At 37.9% G+C, this 23,005-nt stretch overlaps 1 protein-coding gene across 24 annotated transcripts in view; it reads right to left on the bottom strand.

Moving 5' to 3' along the window:
• KCNMA1 (potassium calcium-activated channel subfamily M alpha 1) overlaps positions 1-23,005 on the bottom strand; it is a 531,710-nt gene that overhangs the window by 366,063 nt on the left and 142,642 nt on the right. For all 24 annotated transcript variants that reach the window (XM_049810032.1, XM_049810031.1, XM_049810033.1 and 21 more), the window contains one exon: positions 19,336-19,500. In XM_049810032.1, coding sequence (XP_049665989.1) covers positions 19,336-19,500 — 165 coding nt within the window. The remainder of the gene's footprint in view (positions 1-19,335; positions 19,501-23,005) is intronic.

Below are 23,005 nucleotides of genomic sequence, written 5' to 3'. Positions count from 1 at the left end.
TTAAGAATAAAGCTGCTGAACCAATAATAAAAACATTAAGTCCCTCATTTGCAATAAATGATATGACTAACCATCGGAGAACTGGTCAATTCATCTTACTGTATTTAAAATTGTATCAGGTGCTAACTATCACATCAAAAGGAACAGAAGAGCATGCCTTACTTTAGTACCAAGTAAACTGGTTGAAATACTTATTAAGATAAGAATAATGTAAAAGTCTAGAGAAATATGGTATCATCAGTACTAACCTCCAGAGTGCCCATAAAGTAAACACAGGTCTTTGCAAATGCCTATCAAAATTCTCTCTGTAGACTATTTTAATGGCAACTACATATTAAATCCTCATACAGTTCAGGCTGCCATTATTTGCTGAAGAAAGCTTGGGAATCTTTAATCTGAATCCATAATATCAAAGGGTGATGCCTAATTTACTGAAAAGAGATCATGGAATTAAAAAAGAAAAAGAAAAAAAAAAAAAAGAAACCATCCTCCCCCTCCCCCAAAACCAAAAACCACAAAACAAACCAAAACCCACACCTCTTGGAACTAATTACAGTATATATTTTTTAAATCCTTCCCCTCGATTTTTCTTCTGGGCAAGACAACAGCATGAATGCAATTCCACTACATGAAAAGTAGTATGGAAAGTGTTGAAAACTGTTCAATTTGACCTCTCAAAGGTCTCAAATTTCTGCTGGTCAAACAAATTTTCATTTCAGCAGTATCTTAAACTGTTTTTCCTATGCTTTCTGTGTTACTGATGAAATCCATGGAACTTCCTGACAATAATGGCATTACACTGAAGTCACAAAGGAATAAGTGAGGTTCCTGAATTGTGTAACAAGTTTGGGGGGGTTAAAAAAGTTCTTTCACAGCAACAAACAGAAATGGAAACATTATTTAAACCTTCTAGTGGCTAGATGCAGTTCATCAATTAACTCCATAGGTTTTTAGAATCATTTTCATATCTAATAGGTTGCTAACAGCTTCATTTTTATCAGTCACAAGGGTTTACTCAATGGGAACCTGAACACGTTATCAGTAAAATAAAAACATGAACTATCTGATCTCTTTATACATAGCTCTATTTAATGTACTGTATTTTATTTCACACTGATATTGTTTGTTTAAAAAAGCTTGCTATTCTTGATATCCTAACCTTGTAAACTATTATCAGATCGTGATGCCTAATATACAGTGAAGGCACTTTATGCTAACTGTAGTATATATTTTCAAAGTATTTGTATTCTATATAAATGTAAATTTATATAAACACCTAATAACACTGAAATGCCAATACTCATGCAGAGTCAGGTGTTGCTGTAATACTAAACCTTATTTTAAACAAATTTTAAACAAATTTAAAACAAAGAAGATTCCTACATACTCAGCATTGTACTTGTAAATGAGACCTAATAGCAGGTAATAAAGCTGTTTACAATTAGCATGCTCATTCTGAACGTGCAACAAAAATGAGGATTTATTTTCCAAGCTTTTTCACACATTCCTATTCCACAAATAATCAGAAAGACAATAAAGTAGAGAATTCCCTTATAAGTCCAAGCATGGTCAGTATTCTTAACGATACTAGATAAGACAAAGCTGAAGTCTCTCTTAATCCAATGCTTACTTTGTGGCAAACCAAAAGTTTTCAAACTTCAGCCTCTGCTTATTAGTGTAATTCCGTATCAGTGCATTAACTCATGATTAATTCTCAACTAGTAATATAACTTAAGTTTTATCAAACCAGATTTAACTTTTTTTTTTTACCACAAGATACATTCTCTTAAGGGCAATATGAAAAGATCTCATATAGGCAGGCTTTTCATTTGTAGAAGTAAAACAGTGGGTTTGGATATGCAACAGAACTGCATCATTAAAAAAATAGATCTTTCATATCAAGAGCCATCAGCTATAACGAAACCATGAGCAACTAGTGTTGATGCCCAAGGCTCTTTCCAAAAAAGAATACATAATGAGTCTAATGGACTGAATAGCAAGGAAAAATTCAGATTGGTTATCTGTCTGCACCTATCAGGCCCAAAAGAGATAAAAAAGCACAAGTGCAGAAAAAAACAGTAAGAAAAAGGGCCTGTATAGTAAAAAAATATTTTGATACATGCATATGCCATCTTCAATTGCAAAATATGGAAATAAAAATAATTCAGATACAGATATAGAAATATAATATGTGTGTGTATAGGTATACATATTTATATAAAGAAGACATAACACATATTTCATAATACTAGATAGATTTAATTACATAGGACATTAATGTATTTTGGACCTGAAAATGTGCATTGGAAGAGTTAAAAAAAATTTCACTAAATAAATTCCTGATTTCAGTACTTTTAAAAAAGCTGATTTCAATACTTTTTACAAGCATGGGTAATTCTTTTTAATCCTGGCTTGCACAGAAACAAAAGGAGAATAGCAAGTTTAGTTACATGTTCAAAATCACCCAAGTTACTGTTACAGCTGAGAACAGAAACCATGTCCAATTTCCAGCCCTGTGCTGCATTTACTGAAGGACACTGCTCACATTATTTTTCCAGCGTGACAGAAAAGGTTTCAGAAATTAAAAGTTACTGTGATGGACTGTACCATCTATTGTACATCCTCTAGCTGATATTTCAAAGACAGGACAGTTTTCTCCCAACTAACTCCTCCAATACATTTAAGCCAGTGGCTGACAATCTTTTCCAGTCTGGAGACCTCTAAACATTTTCTATTGTACTTACAAACACCAAACAGCAACTGTAAACCTATAAAGGGCTGGCTTGGTTTTCTTAGTTACTTTTCACAGCCTTCTATGACAGCAAATTGAAAACCATCAAACCACTCGCCCAAAACAACTTTGTAATACTTACCTTGAAAGGTAAAGTAATCTATAGGGAAATTTTCCTACAACAATTTTTTAGAGCTTGATAGAAAAACATCTAGAGGTTTCTCAAATATCTTTCTGTTAGTATGACATGCAAGCCCTTTATTTTCAACATGCTGATTTATGTTGCTGTTTTGTAACATGGAAGAACTTCTGATTTGCATGTACTTCACTGTTTTTGATAATATTTCACAATCCTTTAAGTATAGCAGAAAAGGACTTTAACATCTAGTCTGACAGAATGTGGCTTGATCACATTCATTGAAACAAATCCTTAGGTACAAGCATCAATGACAAAATTTGCTCAGGCCTTTGTTGAGAACAAAAAAACCCCAGAGCCTTGAAAAAAAACAAGATGTGAGTGAGCAAACTGCTATCACATATTCAAGAAAGATCCTGCTGAATTCATCTTTTCATACCTGTGCTGGGTTTCTGTACATAATACTATGCCAGCCTTTTGACAGGTAGAAGAATGTGGCAGTTCAGCTTTGTTTACATTGCTTAGAGCAGAATGTAGAATTCTCTGATTCAGCTAAAACAACAGAACTGATTGTGCCAGAATTGATGTTCTGTTTACATATGCATGGTTGCTAAACTGTAGCATGGAGTAAAAAAATGCTAGCGTGCAACACTGTCCAGACAGTCTAATGACGCCCAAAACACATACAGATCAACTGCCCTAACGGTATTCACTGTTGATTCTTCTAGTTCAAAATTCTCCATGTAAGGTTTAACCTTACAGTATTTGGGTTGGATACATTTAAAAATCAAAACCAAGGAAACCAAAGCCAGACTTCCTTCCTTTTCCTGAGGAACAGATTAAAAAAGGAGAAATCATAAAATTAAACAGCTCACAAAGATGTTGCAAACATTTTGCATTGATACTGAAATGCAGATAATAAACTCTTGCTTGTTACCAAGACACACACCTATACTTTCTCAAGGCATACTCAGTACCTTCAAAATGCATGTTTTGGGATTAAATACAATGGCTGACAGTAACAAAAAAAATAGTGCATCTTCATGAAAAAGCTTAGTATTCTGCTATCCTTTGCAGCAGGCTTATGACAGTATCACATTTTGTATATCAGATGGCTCACTAAATCAACTCATCTTTACATAAGTATTTTTTGCAAGATTTTACCCTGACAGGCATAAATTGTTTTAACAGTACATAGGAGTCACATGTTTTTCAATGGACTGTGGACATCTGACAGAACTGGATGGGTTCGTTTGCATGCAATGAAGAGCATCTGTCTACACAAGGCAGGATCAGGTTCCACATTTCACCTTATTTCCTAATGTGGTATCCCCATTCTAAGCAGTAACAACTACACTCTGTTTGAAATCAATTTTTTTTGAAGTTTGGACCAGAAATAGGGGAAGAATCAAATGATGTTTCCTCTTCCATTCTGTATCTACCCTGCCTCAATTAAGTTAGTTTTGTGAGCCCCTCTCCATGACCACAGTCAGTGGTTCTATATTTCATTAATAGGCATGGAATTACATTGCAGAAATTGCCTTTTCACCCATCTATCCTAGCTATGCTGAACAGAAGCAATCTTCACAAGACTGAAAGAAGCAGCAGGACTGCTTCAAACTTCTGAAAAGTCCCGTCCCTTCCCCTTTTGAGAAAATAGCTCTTTCCTTTTCTCCCACCTTCTCTACTCAAACGTTTCTCCTATCCTCATCCTCAGATGAAGGGAAGTGTCTGCAGCATGAAGACTCTCTTACTAGGAATGGGGAAGCAGGACCAGTCAGAGCAGACATGCGAATTTCCCCCTTAAACTCATGCCATTTTAGTGGAGACTTCTAGAAGACACCGAGAACTTTCAGCTTCTAGGTGAAACACATGGAACAGGCAGTTAACATTCCCCAGTTTTTACTCTGAACTCACAACTTCTTTGCCCTAGTTTCTACCATTAGATTTCCTGCTCCCTTCTCAGAAAGTCAAGTACGTTGTGTACTATTACTTCAGATTGAACCAAGCCTTCCACACCTTACCAATAGGGAGAACCGTTAAAAAATTATATAAATATATTATCTAGTGAATACACCAAATTAGGCTTGTGACTCCTGCACATCAGTAGCCACCATTTTAACTGATTCTGACTGAATGGCATACTATTCTTCCAGCCACAGGACAGACATTAGACTTCCCAGGAAAAGCAGGACTTTTAGCAGCTTTAGTGGTAGGCTGTGAAGTTGTCTCTGCTGCAGCATGTGAAGCTGAAACAAAGCATTAATTACCACAGAGAGGAACCTCCAGTGCCAAAGCAGTGCACATTTAAGGAGTCACGTAAAACTAGTGAAGTCAAGTAGAATATGCTGAGAACATTTCTCAGGAAACTTGTACATATTCAAGTAACTATCAAACAAGTTTTTTAAAAAAACCCACTGAATATTTAAGAAGCGAAGGGAAACTGATTTTGATAGACAATATTTTGTATGGAAATGAACTATTACTTTTTGCTAAACACTAAAAGGGAGATTTTTAATTATTTTTTTTTAACCACGAGCTTAGCAGTTTGTTCCATTTACCTCACACCTGAGAACAAATCATTGATAGCAGAGCTGCATAAAAATGTACACAGAATTACCTTTAAAAATATGCATGATCACATTGGTGTTTTGATTACAGGCACAATTTTATCAAATACACTAAATGCAAAGAGAAAAATATTAAACAAACAATATTACCAACTGCATCATCAGAGCAGCCCGTTGCATGGGAATGGTGCTTTAAGGGGAAGCCACCTGTCTCCTCTGCTGAGCTTTGCAAATACGCTTCATTTGCAACAGTTGTGTCCACACCTTTTGTTCAATATTTGACTATTGTCAGTGGCCCATAGGTGGAAGGTAAATCTCCTCTGCACCACACTCTTATCATGAGGATGCAACACGGCGTTATCAGAAGGAACACTTCTGTATTTATGTACTTTCCTTCTAGCTATATCTAAGAAAGAAGTAGCAAGGACTTTTCCTAACTTATGTTTGACATTAACAAAGGGATGGTCTTACCAATATTTTTCAAGAATAAAGACTTGTATAACAGAAGTCACCCTCTGCAACAGCAGTTACCCTAAGCCAGTTTTGCTATAACTGTCTCAATACTAACCATGTTCTTAACATTCTTCAAATAATCATACTATTCAAAACTAGACACAACATGATTTTTAAATGTGTTTGCTCTTCTTTATTTTAATGATAGAATACCACAGATACCTTAATTTAGAAAAAAAAAAAAAAGGAAGTGGTAGATGTCAAAGATGTTAGCAAGGTATATTTATTCCCACTGTAGGAAAAGTTGCATGCTTTATATCAGAATAGATTCTACAACCATGGCCATCTATCCAGAGGTCACAGAAGTCACTGCAGCACAGCAGAAAGTTTCTGAAGATAACTTTACAGTAGGTAACTGCCATGGCAGCAGCTATAAGCTCACTGAAACACCACAGAAATGGGGTAGATTAGACTACAATGAGATCTGGCTTACAAAAAGGCAGCTTTTAAAAATTATCAATTTTAATTAAGATAAACATTTATAAATTGTATGTGTGATGTATACGCTTAATTTTCTATTTCTCCACTTTCTGAACTAACAATTCAAATGTAAACTTTTAAGTCCAGTCAAGTCCAGTTCTCAGTATAGTTCAGGTCACTCTTATGATAGCATGTACATCTACTTTATGCTCACCTACCCCATCTTCACACAGCAGTATTTATAACTGGTAAAATTGAGGAGAAAAAAATACTATTTATGTTTGATTAGCCATACAGATCATGGGAGACTTAAAAGAAAAGAAAGTTTAAGATTGGCATATTAACACTAAAAGCAAGTTGATGGAGAAAGACTTAAAGTCAGCCACCTTTCTTCCCATATTACAACATCATAGCTGATAATAAAGTAACTTCTTGGTCCTCGATATTGTCTCATACTGAGTTATTAGCATGTTCTTATTTTTATTATTTTAGTTTAAACACTAATTGGTTTTTGGTTTGTTGGGGGGGGGGGGGGGGTGTGTGTTTTGTTTTAAGAGAGAAGATCCACTGAAATAACAGCATTTTCACAAAACTTAAGGTAGCTGTCTTAAAGGTGCAGTGATAAGCAGAAATACTACAGCTATATTGCAGAATTGAATAGTCCAACGACAAAGAAATATGTACACTAAAAGAACTTAGAACTCTCCCACAGGACTGTGGACAGAAGCCCACCCTTTGATCCAAAGCAAAAACCCTGCAAAACAATACTTGGTATTGTCAATAATAAATAAATATTCAGGGGAAAAAAAAGGCATAAACAGAACTTAAACTAGCTGCAGTTACCACAGAAACCAGCAAGACTTACTCAACACTTCCTACTCTATTCCATTATCATTCAGTACCTCATGAACTCAAATGGAGAAGCATTGTTCCTATTCCTATGGAAACCCTGGAAATAGCCCACATCATTGTCACAGAGATTAAAGCAATCTAGAACACATCTCTTGGATCCATTTATGTGCCGCTAAGGCCTATGAAAGATTAAAATTAACTAAACAAAGTCCACTTCTCAATAGTGAGGAGCAGAATCCAAACTATACCCTATGAACATTAGGTAAGTAACAAACATTGGCAAGCAGATTCTAATCTGTGAACAATTGCAATCAACAGATCCGAGCAGTGACACTAACACACTGAAAGGTACATTCTTAGCAGCTTTATGTACTCTCTTTATACAAATGCCGTAACTTGATAAGACTATGCCCTTTAGTCCTTATGACATTTCTCTTATTTGTTGACCAGGGTGAGGAAAGGGGAAATTTTATACAGATGTAATAGTATATAATCTAAAATGCATACACAACTCTTTGCACCTCAGAAGACCTAAAAAAAAAAAAAAAAAAAAACCAAAAATGAATAATCTGCTACACACAGATTCAGAAATATACATACTGTTAAATAAACAAGATTCATGAATATTTGAATGATTATGTATTAAAGGTAACATGCTTCCCCATCACTCCCTTTTGACTAGATAAATGTCTCCTTTTTCTACTCTATTAATCTAAAGATGAAGAGTAAGTAAAATTTTGATCTAGTGATCAGAAGGTATGACTTCAAGCCATAAAATATGCTCCCCAGAGCAGTCCAGTTGTCTAGCACAGAGACAAATCTCTGACTGTGTTAATGAGAGATGCTTTTTAAGAGGAACAGAAAAGAATAGTAACTTTCTGTAGTCCGTTCCACTCATACAGTCTTTGGAATAGGTATGTTGGAAGATTACCCCTTCCCATTCTCTGTAATAGCTGTTTGCTGCCTCTTTGTCCAATCTATTTTTTGAACCTGTTGACACTGCCTACAGTCTCCCTTTACAGAAGAAAAAAAAATAAATCCAGAAGTTCACTGATCTTCATATAAAAGAAACCACTTTTAAAATAATTGCTCTTAAGTTGATCTCTAACAACTTTCATAACTCACCCTTGTTTTTAGCATCTGGTTAATAACACTTTGGCATAAATTGTCCACCAACTTCCTTTGTGAATGCTGACCATATCCCACACAAGCCATTTCTCCAAACTGAGAACTCCCAGCAATTTTTACCTTGTAAGGCAGTTGTTTTGCATCCTTATTGCTTTTGTTGCCTTTCTCTATCCTTTATTCTGTCACTCTTAAGATATAAAATTAAGGACTTCACACAGGACTCATGGGAGTATATAAGGATTTTTTTAAGTAGTAAAATTATGTCATCTCTCTTGTTCCTGACTATACCCAGAGTCAGTTATTTGAGAGAACTATCCATGCTAATGCCAAAATCTTTCCTCAGCTGTATCTACCAGTTCTGGCTCCAGAATCATGTAAGTGTGGTTTAGATTTTTTTCCCATTGATACTTTGCCCTACTTTTACACACACTGAAGTTCATCTGCCACATATTTGCTGCCATGGGTATGACTGTGCTACTGATTTCTACACTTTAAGGTCATTAGCTCCTTTGTGTTTTACTTTCTTCATCCATAAAATAAAAATAGTCATTTGCCTTAAAAGGCAGTTGTATACTTAATTTATTAACAGCTACTTATTGTTCTGTCATCCTTAGGGACATGTAGAAAGGCAAATTAATGGTTAATGTGATTAGATAACTTAAAATCATTATAAGTTCCCTGAAAAGTTTAGCAGTCCCAAATGTTCAGGTAAAATCTCATTTTTATGCTAGGAATTGGAAGTGGATTCAGTACTGAGTAGAAAAACAAAAATAGTATGCTTGCTCTCCTGAAACAGGATGACAGTAAACCTTGTACTGAAACTTCAGTATATCTTTTGAAATCTTTCAACTACATCCTGAGAAACCCCAATTTTGCTTCAGCAAACTATTTTACTTGCTTATGAAAACAAGTCTTGATATGGGTCTTGGTTCAATGAACATATTAAAACAAAAACAAACAAAACAAAACAAACAAACAACAAAAAACAAACAAACAAACAAACAAAACCACAAAAAAAACAACAAACCACTGAGGACATGGAACATCCTGTGGTTCCTGCCTGTGCAGTCAAACCTGGAGGCTGAGAAGGCTTCCCCCTTCTCCTCTAGTTCAGAAATCTAGAGCACAATACAAGGAAAAATAGGGCACTAGTTATTTTTGCCTAACTAGGGGAGTTTATACATCATGCCAAACTTTCCTTAACTATCTAAGAAAAATTGTAATGTCATAATAAATAGACTGTAAAACAAATCTGGTTATCCAAAAATGCACGTCCTTCACTGCTGAAAAGCTAATGTCAGGTTTGGATTTGTAAAAGGCTTGAGTATGAAAGACTAAATCACTGAAGAATGCATTCAATTTCTATTGTCAAGTCAATTAATACAGTTTATTCTAAATTAAGTCCTAGTGAGATTAACTGCATCCTAAGAATATTACAAGTGCTCAGAAAAAAACTGTATGTTAATTCCACAAGAAGATTGGTTGCAAGATGTCTTCAAGATGACAGGGTCCCACAATGGATAGAAAAAGAAAGACCAAAATTTACAAGAGCTTTGTTTATCCTTGAGAAAGCTTGTTAGACTCCATATTCAAATTCTGAGATGTTGCATACTCAGGGTAGCTCAAGGTTTCTCTTCCTGCTTTGCAAATCTAGTATAATAGCTGATATTGTCAACAACACTGTCAAAAAATCTGTAATCTGTATGTGTATCAAATGTACCCGCCCTCCTCCAAATTTGTATCTGTCAGGGATACCAAATTATCCTTTGAGCACCTAGTCTCATTAAACTCATGAGAGAACTGTTACTGCCTTTGGAAGTAGGGAGAAACCCCACACAATTTCTGTGCTGCTAAAATTCACTTTGGCTGCTAGGCAACTGTAACTTATTGCAAGGTGTGGGGGGGATCCCCCTCAATGTTAAAAGAATTTGAGTCTTCTCCTTCAGCAAAAAAAGAAATTACAGCAAGAGCAGAGAGTAAGCTGTGAAAATACCCTGAAAAAAAACCTCAAGCAGTATATAGCATACTTACATTTTTTCCAGGAAAATCTACTATAATTACTTATATATTTAAAAATCTACTGGGTTTCCTTACTTGTATTTTTTAAAAACACTCCACCAGCTCTCAAGCAATTCATCCGAATACAAACTTAAAAAAAACCAACAAACAAACAACAACAAAAACCAACCAGCCACCAATACATTTAATTCCATTGCTTTATGTATTTTTAGGGTACTCTTACATGTTACAATTTTTAATTAATCTCTTTATGACATATTTATGGATAAAACCTATGTCTTATCTAAGTAAAATAACTGACTTACACTTAAGAATGTTTGCTTGAGCAAGGGTATTACCAATTAGTTGCATTTCAGTACCACATATATTTATAATCAAACTGTGATCATTATAAACAAATTAGAAAACCTGAAGCCTTACATTTTTATAGTCACAGAAAGATGCCACTCATCTTTCCCTGAATGAGCAGTGAGGCCTTCTAGTATTTTTAACAGTTCTTCAGAAGTCCAGTCAAGGGTCTAAATCTTTCCATAGCAAACATTTAGTGCACTTTATTCACCAGATGGTCTTTCATTCAGACTTTTAATCAAGTTTTAAAGTTTTGACACTAATTTCTCAGAAATGTGTACACCTTGCAGAATGAGACCCTCTGCCAAGCAGAGTCCCAAGTTTTATTACTAAGCTCAAAACTTTGTTCTATCTTGTCAAAACATTTGTGAGACTTGCATTTTTCAAGCTTTGAACATGTAGGACAGTCAGAGCTGGGAAAAAAGAATGACTGCTGGATTTTTAGGATAGATGAAGAGAATGTAGCAACAATTATACATTCCAACCAAACTACATTACAGAAAATTAATATTTTGTTTTAGAAGTATAGACTCACTTTTTAATTTAAGAAAGCACTTTCATATATGACTTCCTCATCTTTAGGTTTTTAAACATAGTTAGTAAATATTAAGAACATTAAGAAAGCAGCCTCCTAGGGGGAGGAGATGCTTGGAATGTATTGGCTTTGTGTGGCAAGATTTTGGTAGCACGGGGGGTTAGAGGGGTGGCTTCTGTAAGAAGCTGCTGGAAGCTTCCCCTGTGTTCGAGAGAGAGCCCATACCAGCCGGCTCTAAGACGGACCCGCCGCCGGCCAAGGCCGAGCCAATCGGCGATAGTGGTAACGCCTCTGTGATAACATTTTTAAGAAGGAAAAAAAGTTGTTGGGACAGACAGAAAACAGCAGCCACAGAGAGGGGTGAGAACATGTAAGAGAAACAACCCTGCAGACAGCAAGGTCAGTGAAGAAGGAGGGGAAGGAGGTGCTCCAGGCACTGGAGCAGAGATTCCCCTGCAGCCCGTGGGGAAGACCCTGGTGAGGCAGGCTGACCCCTGGAGCCCAGGGAGGTCCACGGTGGAGCAGATCTCCACCTGCAGCCCGTGGAGGACCCCACGCCGGAGCAGGTGGGTGCCCAAAGGAGGTTGTGACCCTGTGGGAAGCCCACGCTGGAGCAGGCTCCTGGCAGGACCTGTGGATCTGTGGAGAGAGGAGCCCACAGAGCAGGTTTTCTGGCAGGAGTTGTGACCCTGTGGGGGACCCGCGCTGGAGCAGTGCGATCCTGAAGGACTGCACACTGTGGAAAGGACCCATGCTGGAGCAGTTCGTGAAGAACTGCAGCCCATGGGAAGGACCCACGTTGGAGAAGTTTGCGGATGACTTTCTCCTGTGGGAGGGACCCCATGCTGGAGCAGGGGAAGAGTGTGATGAGCCCTCCCCCTGAGGAGGATGAAGCGGCAGAAAATAACGTGTGATGAACTGACCATAAACCCCATTCCCCATCCCCCTGTGCCACTGGGGGGGGGGGGTTGTTAGAGAAACTAGGAGTGAAGTTGTGCCCAGGAAGAAGGGAGGGAGGGAGGGAAGGTGTTCTGAGATTTGGGTTTATTTCTTATTACCCTACTCTGGTTGATTGGTAATAAATTGAGTTAATTTTCCCCAAGCTGAGTCTGTTTTGCCCATGACAGTAATTGGTGAGTGATCTCTCCTGTCCTTATCTTGACCCACAAGCTCTTTGTTATATTTTCTCTCCCCTGTCCAGCTGAGGAGGGGGAGTGATAGAACAGCTTTGGTGGGCACCTGGCATCCAGCCAGGGTCAACCCACCACAACAACTTAATTATTATACTACTGCCACTAATTGCTGTCACCTCTCTGCCGCACCCTCAGTCACCCAGGGCTTGTCTTCTTTTCTTTCTTTCAATGCTGCTAATCTAAAGGACATTTTCATCATGCAGTGATTAAAAAGCAAAGCCTTATATACTCCATTTTAGCACAATTTTGGCTGTTTCTGACTGACTTGCTTTTAGGTACTGTGAGAGTCAAGGCAATAGGCAAAACCACCACATGGCGCTTAGCACAAGCTAAGTAAAGCTCATCTATCTGCTATGCGTTTACAGGTCACGTTAAAAATGAAACAAACAACAATGTGCTCCACCATTTGATCTCCTGGGTTTGCAATTGAAACAGTATTTTTTCTTTCTTTGTCAGTTTAAAGGAGAGTCCACATTCAGTCATGCCCTAGATTGAACTGTGGTAACTTCAACAATACACATATGACTTTCTCTTGTATATCAAACACCTCACCTAATTAAGGAAGCCTTTTTTTTCTTACTCAAATGATTAAAAAAATTAATTTCAGGAAGCAAAATCAGTTCATAAACACCTTTAAGTTCCTGCTTCTTCAGATTAATTATGAATGTGTCTGTCTCTTCTTTGAGAAACCCACCTCAGGAATATTTATCTGATACTTCCATCATCTACAGCATTACGTAGCACTTCAAAGTAAATCAGTATTTCCCAGAACAGATTTTAAGTAAACTGTTACCTTTTATTGTTATTTGTATTTTTGTCACTCAATATCAACTGCAAACAGAACTGCATGGGTTCGATCAGCACATTCTTAAATCATGTGCTTATGCAATTTAACAATGACACATTTTTAAACAATATGTAAAATTCTTATCTACATTATTTAAAAGCAAAAGTCACATTTTCAAAGGTTGTGCCACAAAGAACATTAAGTTCCGGTTGTGCTTTTAAAAGGTAAAGAATGAGGAGAAAAGGATATTCTGACCGCACAACTGTAGATAGCATGCCCAGCCAGCTCAGTTTTCTGGACTACTTCAGAAAACAAAAAAGGTTTCTAACTGAAGGACATTCTGGATCACCCTCTGCAAATATCTTCCTCCAAAGCCTGCCCTTCAGATGAAACTGGGTAGTGAGAATATTGCTTTGTGCATAAATCACTTCTGAAATGTCAAGTGTAGAATTTAGCTCCTAAAGCAGTAAGAATCTCTAGTTCTGTTTTAGTACTTTGTCTACAATATTCACATAAACTATGGAATCAACTGCAATATTAGCACAATCCCATGTACATGGCACTTTTATGTCTATTCCGTCTAAACTTGCTGTCATTAACAAGAGCTACATGCTACGAGACACTCAGTTGACATAATGATAAAACGAGTGATGGTCAACTGCTTTGAAAACTTGATGGTTTAATTATTTAGCAAGTAAATTTCAGATTCTTGTTTGTCACGTTTCTCCCCCTGCCCCCCCCGCCCCCCCCCCCCCCCCAAAAAAAATATCCTTTTAACAAAATGAAAGCTACTCCTAGAGATTGAAAGAACAGAAATCTGTTTTCTGATGGTTCTCTGTTGGAATTCATACAAAAACACTCTGAGGAGCAGGGAATGGGGGCAACTCCTACCTCATGTAACCAACAGCTAAGGGTTACAAGTGGGGATATTAACAGGATATATTTGAGACACTATCCTTTCCAATAAACCTGCTTTCAGGTATTCATGTGATGCGGTTGAAGCATAGCAAGAAATGACACAAGGCAAACATTTTGTATTGAAGAACCAGACATAATTGACCACTTCTGTGGAGCAATGCATGAAACTGGCGGCACCAATTCTTCTGTGCTCCAAAAAAGTAAGAAAGAGTAGGTACAAACAAAACTGAGTTTTACCTAAGAGCACCAGTATGACAAGCTTTTGTGCCAGAGAGACAGTTAATTCTGCCAGTGTTCAGAATCACTTCCATAGAGGATGTGTGAAAGTTTTTCTGTATACAGAGATTAATTTGCACAATACGCATATCTCTAGCTTCATGTAGTTAGCTCTAACACATACACTTAAAAAATACTGCCAAAATTTAAATGACAAGCCTGTTTTTTTCCACAACTCACAGCAAACACTGCTGGCAGGCCCAGATATCCATCACAAACAGGTTTTACGAAATTTTCAGATACTTAAGGTTATTTATTTTTATTTGAATCAGAACATTTAATTTAAGTCAAAAGCAAAATATTTCAAAGTTTGAGAAGGTTTTAATTTCCCCTCTCTTTGTTTAGTCTTTAAAAGTAATTATTCCTCTTTTACCAATGGAATGGGAGGGCAGGAGACTAAGAATATGGGGTTTTGGGGCGGTGGTTTTTGGGGTGGTTTTTTTTTTTCTTTTCTTTAGATTACAGAACTCTTCCCTCCCCCACAACTACCAATGAATTAAACATTTTTAAGAAAACTAGTGTGGAGGGGAATCATCTCTTTCAAAGATTTCAGAGCCACTGTGTTTCTCAGGAATGGATTAAATCATTTCACTAACTGTCTCCAATGACCCAGATAATGAATAACAAGAAACACCTTTACTTTCCAGTAGATGCACTGAAATGCATGACTTGGAAATATTTTATCCAAAATAATTTTCAAACTAAAAAAAATAAAATTGTTTTCAACTAGTTCTACAGATACAATGATGAAGGCAGCCTTCTGGTGTGCATCTTAAAGGTTGCCTACTGATTTGTATCTATTGTCTAAACAAAAATGTTTGATTTCACAAGAGAATTGGGCAAATGTTTCAATGTTGATGTAAATGTCTGATTTTGTACTACAACTACAGTGATGTGAAGCTGTGACTTTTAAAAATAAATTTTGTCTTGTATTTTCCATACTGTTGGCCTTTATTTTATTCACCTGTGCGTAGCCATGAAGTTTAAATATTTAAGACGCAATTATAGGAGCAGCCACTATATAAATATTTGTTCCAACACTCACAAAGCACCTGGACAAACTGATCTGATAAATTAGGAAGTTATTTTGTAAGGTTACTGAGAAAGAAATAAAAACTAGACCAGACATGTCAAAGATATAGTGACAGACTTCAGTAGATAGAGATCCAAAAACCATTCAGTTTTGGCTCCACAAACAGCACTTGAGATTCCAGTAAGATTCTCTTTGGCGAAAATGACTGTCCAGGTAAGAATAATGATGAGAGTTTTTTCTATGAGCAGAAAACACAAATAAGACACTGATGTGTGTTGAACACTTTGCTAACTTGACTCCTTCACTTGTCAAATAAACCCAGGCAGCAGTTACACAACAGCCTTCAGGTGATCATGCTGAACTAAAAATCAATTATAACTCTTTTCCCATGTCCATTTTCAGTGGACCACCTTTAAAACTTTTTTGTAAATATTGGATGTATAAAATTGATTTTAATTTAAACTCTCACCGTGTAAAAATGTACTATAATTTCTTTAGCTGAAGACATCTCATACAATTTTGATTTCATAACACTGTAAAGCCACCAGTTCTTTCTTCTTCAAGGGAAAAAAGAAAAGTAATTCCACACTTTGATTCAGAAATATAATAGCTGGCAGGAACAGGCTGTAAGGTTAGTAGGAATTCACAAGTAAGCCATAATATTTTCAAACAATATACTTTGATAAAAATATTGACTTGACTTAGCTACATCCTATATCTACAAATAACATGGATATTCTGTCTAGCACAAATATTCATTGAAGCAGTTAACCGTTAGCAAATATAACCATCAAGTAAAATTTAAATGAACAGTCAATGTTCATACTGGAAATGGTCCTCCAGAAATTACATCCTATCAATTCAAATCCTGAAACTGATGAGTGCTCTGTTAAAATAAATGCGTCTTGTTTTCTAAACTGAACAAAATTAACTAACAGACTCCATACATTGCTACTTATTTCTCAGACGGTTAGTTACATTGATGAGCCCAGATGCATGCAATACCTGCTTTTATACCTCAACAAGAATATAAATATACTCTCAGAAATAATCTGACCTAATGATGTTGGCCACTGTGGTGGTGCATTTCTTTCCCCCTCTCTGGGCTGATCTACGAACTCAGGGAGTCTCACTAGGCCTTAGCGTAAGTGTAATGAGTTGGGTGGATTAAGCATCCCTTGACCATACCAGTGACTCTTACACGGCTAAGACAGGGAGACATGCAGACCATCTCAAGGAATCCTGCTGTCCAGTGACAACAAAAAAAACCCCAAAGTAGAGAAAACTATTTCTCTCATACAAACCTTGAGACATCTCCTGACAACTTTGGAGCATGCCCTATCTGAATCTTAAGTCATTCTCCAACAGCCCCAGAATATTCGTCATCTGAATCATGACTGATGTGAAATGGTACCAGCACAGCTGGAATCCCAGTAATTTGTTGATGACTGAAGTCAATCACCTCCCAAACCTATAAACAGCGGTACTAAGTTGAGTCCCTTTGAGCTCCCCTGGACCACAGCGGGCTGCAACCAGCATCTCCTTCTGAGCAGGAAGCCTCTCAGAGCTCGCAAACTCTTCTGTTTGTGAAGATCAGAGGTCTGTTGCCAAAAGCCAACAGGACCTGGGCTGATACTCTCTGTTCCTTGAGGCTCGGCACTTTGCCCATTGAGAAAGCTGCCGAAGCATTCAATGTGGATATTTTCACTGAACTCGAGGGGAATTTTTAACAGTTATAGCTCTTTTACTTGCTTATATGTGTATCTCTTAGTGCCTTTATGCATATGTGTGTGTACTAACGTGAATATTCTATAGCAAGTATATTACAAGTTATTGCTTTTCAAATCTACATTTAAATTACTGTCGTGAACTTTATTCAACTGTGAATGAATCTCAGGCTGTTATTATACTTAAAATCCCTTAGATATAAACCGTTGACCAAGTCTGGGACTAGGAGTCAATCCAGCCGCACCTAGACTACAACAGGAGTTTAGAAAGCAAGAGGGTCTTCTCTGAACCTCGTGACTCAATGGGAGGGTCTCCTTTACTCTTTTTACATTCCCCATCTCTGTACGAATCACCAGAAATCAATTCTAACTTGATTTTTCATTGTATATTTCTCTTTTTTAACTTACTGCATTTTCAGTCTCTATATACCTAATATTAGCCTGATTCTAACTCAATTTTCCCACGTGCATTTCATCCATATATTAAGCTATAAAGTGAACTTTGCCATCAAATTCTGTGAAGTTGCGCTTTTACTTAAATTCCTATTAAATAATTTTCCTTTTGCTAATACCGTTGGAAGTGATTCTTTAAGTGGTCCAAACCACTCCCTTTCATGACAGCCAGCTGTCTACAAAAAACTCTGGAAATAAACTAGTCCCTTATAAGATGCAATGGTAAACTGCAAGTACAAAAAAAATACACCTAAAGAAATAAAGTCATCAAATGGAATTGAGTAAGTTCTCCCAGTATCTTGAATAAAAATACAGAGTAAAATGTGTTCTATATTTTAGGTTTTGGTCTAGACTGTTTATTTGTATTTGTGCTCACATATACCTCAGGCCAATTTCCGATTGCATAGCTAGTAGCATAGGACTCTGGTTTTGGGTGATTTCCAGCCTTGATACTTAAATTGGAACAAGAAGCATGGCTCTAAGATTTGTCATTTTTAATGCTGAAGGTGTCAGGAAAACATGCAAAAGATCAATATGCCACTTTTCTTAAGACAGTTTCACATAGAAGACATGTAGTGCTAAAAGCAGCAATGGAACATGTTTTCAAGCTACTGATAAAAAGTCTGCATTTAACATAAGCAAATGGACAGAAGGTCTTTTTAAGAAAAAATAATCAAAATAATATTATTGCAGAACTAAACAAGGCAGTAGCAATTGAGCCACTTCAACTTTTCTCTGTGAAAGACTTGATTGGGAAGTGCAGTTTCTTGTCTTTTCCTTCTCTCCCCCAACCCAAATAATTACTCTGTAGACCAGAACTGACTCACAGTAAAATATCTCTTAACTAAAGTAAGCAATCAAGGACACAAATTCTGTTTTCAGTTTAACCCAAACTAGTTCCACAGTCTCACTGGGATTCTCAAAAATTTTGAATGGGATTTAAATCACTTTAGCTGTCAGTTTATAAGTACATGAATTCTAACAAGGAAACTAATCAAAATCACACAGGAGATACCTTTTATTGCAGTGAACTCCACAGAAAACCCTTGGCAATTAAGTATGCTTTGACAAAGCTTTAAAATAATCACATTCAAATACAGTGAAAACTACAAAGCTTTTTCAGTGGAACTTTAAACCACATATTATCAATATCTGATTTCTGGCTCTATTTGATTCATAACTGTTCACATGTTTCAAAGATTTCCTAAGTTAATAAAGATCAAGAGAACTAAAAATCATTATCAGTCTATTGAAAGGATCACAAATCCCACTGCATGGCCAATTCAAACTTGACTTTGCTTTACAGTCGTGACCGCTATCTACATTTGTAACACTGTGCTTATTTTCCAAGTTGGCTTCCATTTTTGCTAGCACAATTTTACTTCCAGGCAAAATAGACCTATAGTTTTACCACGTAATATGAAATTACTAAACTCAGTGTTTGTAGCATAGTTGAAAATCATGGTTCCAGAATACTGAAATAGGCTGAGGGGTGGGCTGGAAGTCAGTTTTTCTTTCTGTCTCTGCTTCTCTTTTGCAGTGGGAGTCTACTATTTTACTTCCAAAAGAGAAAACTGGAATTGATTCAGCGCTGATGCAACAAACCAATCAAAAATCCTCCACTAATGCTGGGACACAGTGTTTGTTAAAAAAAAAAAGTTCTTTAAAATAATATAGAAAATCACAGAAAACTTACAAGTACTCTGCCAGTTAACGTCTGGGCAGATATCATGACTCCTGCCCAGTCCTTCACGGAGGTCATCCATCCCACTTCTGCTGCCACATTCTCCTCTTTTTCATCTGTTGGTTTGCAGGTCCCATCTACCTGTGTATCTCCACCACCATTGATCTTCTGGGCCTCCTGCAAAATAAGTATTTGGGTTAGTCAATGTTTAGCAACTTGACAGTGGAAGTCAGCGTATGGTTGTGGCTATGAAAAAAAGCAAATCAGTCTTCCCAGATTTGGGCTAGATGAAATTAAGCACCTACTTGGCCATATCTCTTCAGAAATAATAAAAATAGAAATGTTCTATGACGTACCAGACTAACAACTAGATAATAATACTCTCCTTGACATTACATCTTAAAAACATATATTTGGCATCAGATATGCTACATGTTCCTTCCCTATACGCAGCATAATTGCCAAAAGCTATGTATGCAATTATAGAGCTACATACAAATGAGTTTGTCAGACATGCCTGAAGGACCTTTTGATGTATTAATTCAAAACAACGTGTACTAGCTGTGAACATAATTTATGTATGATTTTAATTTACTATCACTAGAATTAATTTTGAGTAAACCTTCACTGAGAAGCATGATGTAACAAGACAATAATTATTGAGTGTGAGGGGAACAAAATACACCATAAAGAATCTGCAGGGAGCTGCCATGCTATCAGTGAACCAGTGTTTCAATAAAAGTGTTTAACATATCACAGGAATTCTTCTGTCAGTAAATGGCTCTCGTAGAATGGAGAGCTAGAAATTAAAGAGGACCCTCAGCTGCACTAAGCTGACTGATGAGTCACATGCACTGGAATCCATATTGGTCTCTCACAGATGCTGCAGTAAGGTTGTTGTGCTCTGTGGCTGCCTGCTATGTGCTACAGTCATGGATGCTGCACAGAAATCCAGGGAAATGATAGGAAAAGCCAGCCGGGATTGTACACCGTTTAAAACACATCATATGCAAAGAATCAGACTGTGCCATGGGCATGCCTTTGGTGACAGCATAATACTAATGACTTCCTGAATACTTGGAAAGTTATTCTAAACAAGGATAGGGGAGTGTCGTGGTTTAACCCCAGCCAGCAACTAAGCACCATGCAGCTGCTCAACTCACTCCCCCCACCCCTACCCAGTGGGATGGGGAAGAAATTCGGGAAAAGAAGTAAAACTCGTGGGTTGATATAAGAAAGGTTTAATAGAACAGAAAAGAAGAAACTAATAATGATAATGATAACACTAATAAAATGACAGCAGTAATAATAAAAGGATTGGAATGTACAAATGATGCGCAGGGCAATTGCTCACCACTCGCCAAACAATGCCCAGTTAGTTCCCAAGCAGTGACTCCCCCCCAGGCCAGCTCCCCCAGTTTATATACTGGGCATGACATCACATGGTATGGAATACCCCGTTGGCCAGTTTGGGTCAGCTGTCCTGGCTGTGTCCCCTCCCAACTTCTTGTGCCCCTCCAGCTTTCTCGCTGGCTGGGCATGAGAAGCTGAAAAATCCTTGACTTTAGACTAAACACTACTTAGCAACAACTGAAAACATCAGTGTTATCAACATTCTACTCATACTGAACTCAAAACATAGCACTGCACCAGCTACTAGGAAGACAATCAACTCTATCCCAGCCGAAACCAGGACAGGGAAGCAGCAAAATTCAGTGCTGAGGCAAGTACTGAGCACTTGAACTGCACCCAAAGATCTACATTAGTGCTTCAAGCACTCTGCACAGACCAACAGCTTTAAAGATCTCGTTTATAGATGACTTGCCTATAGGCCACGAAGCAGGAACTCAATTGCCATTAATCCCCTTTGGGATATCCATTACACAAGCAAAGATGTTTGACGCTGGTTCACTGATTATTACTACAGTAGGAATATTACACTACCACAGTCAAAATGCATAGCTGTGAGATGGTCTTAAGGACACAGCTGGACATAAAGGTAATGGCACTTCCTGAGAGCAGTACTGAACTAGTAAGGCTGTTGCGCTGAATCTGTCAGCAAAGGACAGTAGAGCAACACTAAAAATGTAATATGGAGACCAACAGTTGTTTTTAGAGAATCTCACTATTACAACTCAATTAGCTAATCAGATTGTTCCCTGTTAGTCTCCCTCCTGAAATGCGGGCTCTGCCTTTTAACCAGCAATTATAGCACAATGCATGATGTGGCTATATTGATAGTTCCGAATTATTTGGAGTTACAACAGTAATTCAGTACTTCCTAAGCAAATAATCAGAGAAAAGATAAAAGCTACTTTGTATTTGCATAACAGGACCTCATTCCCAGACAAATTTGGATACAGTGAATAAGATGTTTTGCACTCGGCAAGACAGACATATACTGCATTGCACACGCACAGAGCACAACCTACAGAAATGAGGTCACTGCTTAGGACAGTGATGTATGGTACAGCGCAAGGCATTTCCAGGAGAGTAACGCTTGGCTAGGGACAATTTCTGACCCATATCATCACCAAGCCATACAGAACAGTCCCAAAGAAATGTCTTGAACACCATCAGTGTTTTGATTATAAACCAGGAAAGAGAAACTTAGCTTCTTTTGGGGTTTTTGTTGGGGTTTTTTTGAGTGGATGATGTGGCTGTATGTACGTACCAGACATTGTAATAAAACAAAATATTGAGGTTTAGGCACCCTAGACACATCTCTAAGGCCCCGGGGGCAGTCGGAGGCCTCACTGGCCCTGACTCTTCCCCAGGGCCCGCCCCACCCTGCCTGTGGCCCAGGACACCATTTCAGCCCAGCCCAGGGCCAGCAGCTCCCCACAGCCCTGTCCTACCCAGCCATGGGCCTCGCTGAGCCAGGCCCCACCAGCACCACCAACCCACAGCTGGTTCCCCTCACCAGGCCAGATCCTTACTCTCACCCACAGGCTGACATCCCAGGCTGGCCCCGGCCTGCCCCCAAAGAGTTGCTGATGGCCAGGGCTGGGGGGCTGCCCCCACCTGCCCCACTCCCTGGCTGAGGCGGTGGGACAAGGCCCCGGCTTCCAGACCCGGCCCTGCTGACCTGGGCATCCCCTGGCCCTCGGGAACCCCCCAGCCCCGCACCGCCCTCACAGCTACTGACCTCCTAAAGATTACATGTGCCATTTACTTCTTTCTTCCCACCAGTTCGTCTGCCCTTTGTACCTATTACAGCTTGTCTTTCAGATTGTAAACTCTACACGCCAGATTTTACTGCACGGTCCTCCTATACATAGCACAGTGGGCTTTTATGCTGAATGAAAGTATTGTGGTTTTCATAGTAAAGACAGTGCAATTATCTCTTCCTCTCAGATAAGAAACTGAGATGGTGATTAAGTGCCTAACTCAGTCACCAGAGAAGTCATCGGCAGAGTGAGGATGAAGCCACAGACGTTCTTGACTTTTCCACCCAGCAGCCCTATTTAAAATCTCAGGGATGCACACCTTGCTAAAAAATTCATAATTACGGATTTTGGTAGAGAAAGTCACAGAACTACAGATCATTAAACAAAAAGAGCTGAATGGAAAAGTCCATTTCATGGTAGTGAACTTGAAAGTATTTAGGTTGGAAAATTCTCTTACTGTTTACATACTCCTTCCTTACTCCCAATTTTTTTTGTCAATATATCAAACTGAA

Source organism: Accipiter gentilis, chromosome 9 (assembly GCF_929443795.1).
Source record: "Accipiter gentilis chromosome 9, bAccGen1.1, whole genome shotgun sequence".
Lineage (NCBI taxonomy): Eukaryota > Metazoa > Chordata > Aves > Accipitriformes > Accipitridae > Astur > Astur gentilis.
Note: the sequence above shows the minus strand (reverse complement) of the source record. Positions and strands in the feature narration are given on the sequence as shown.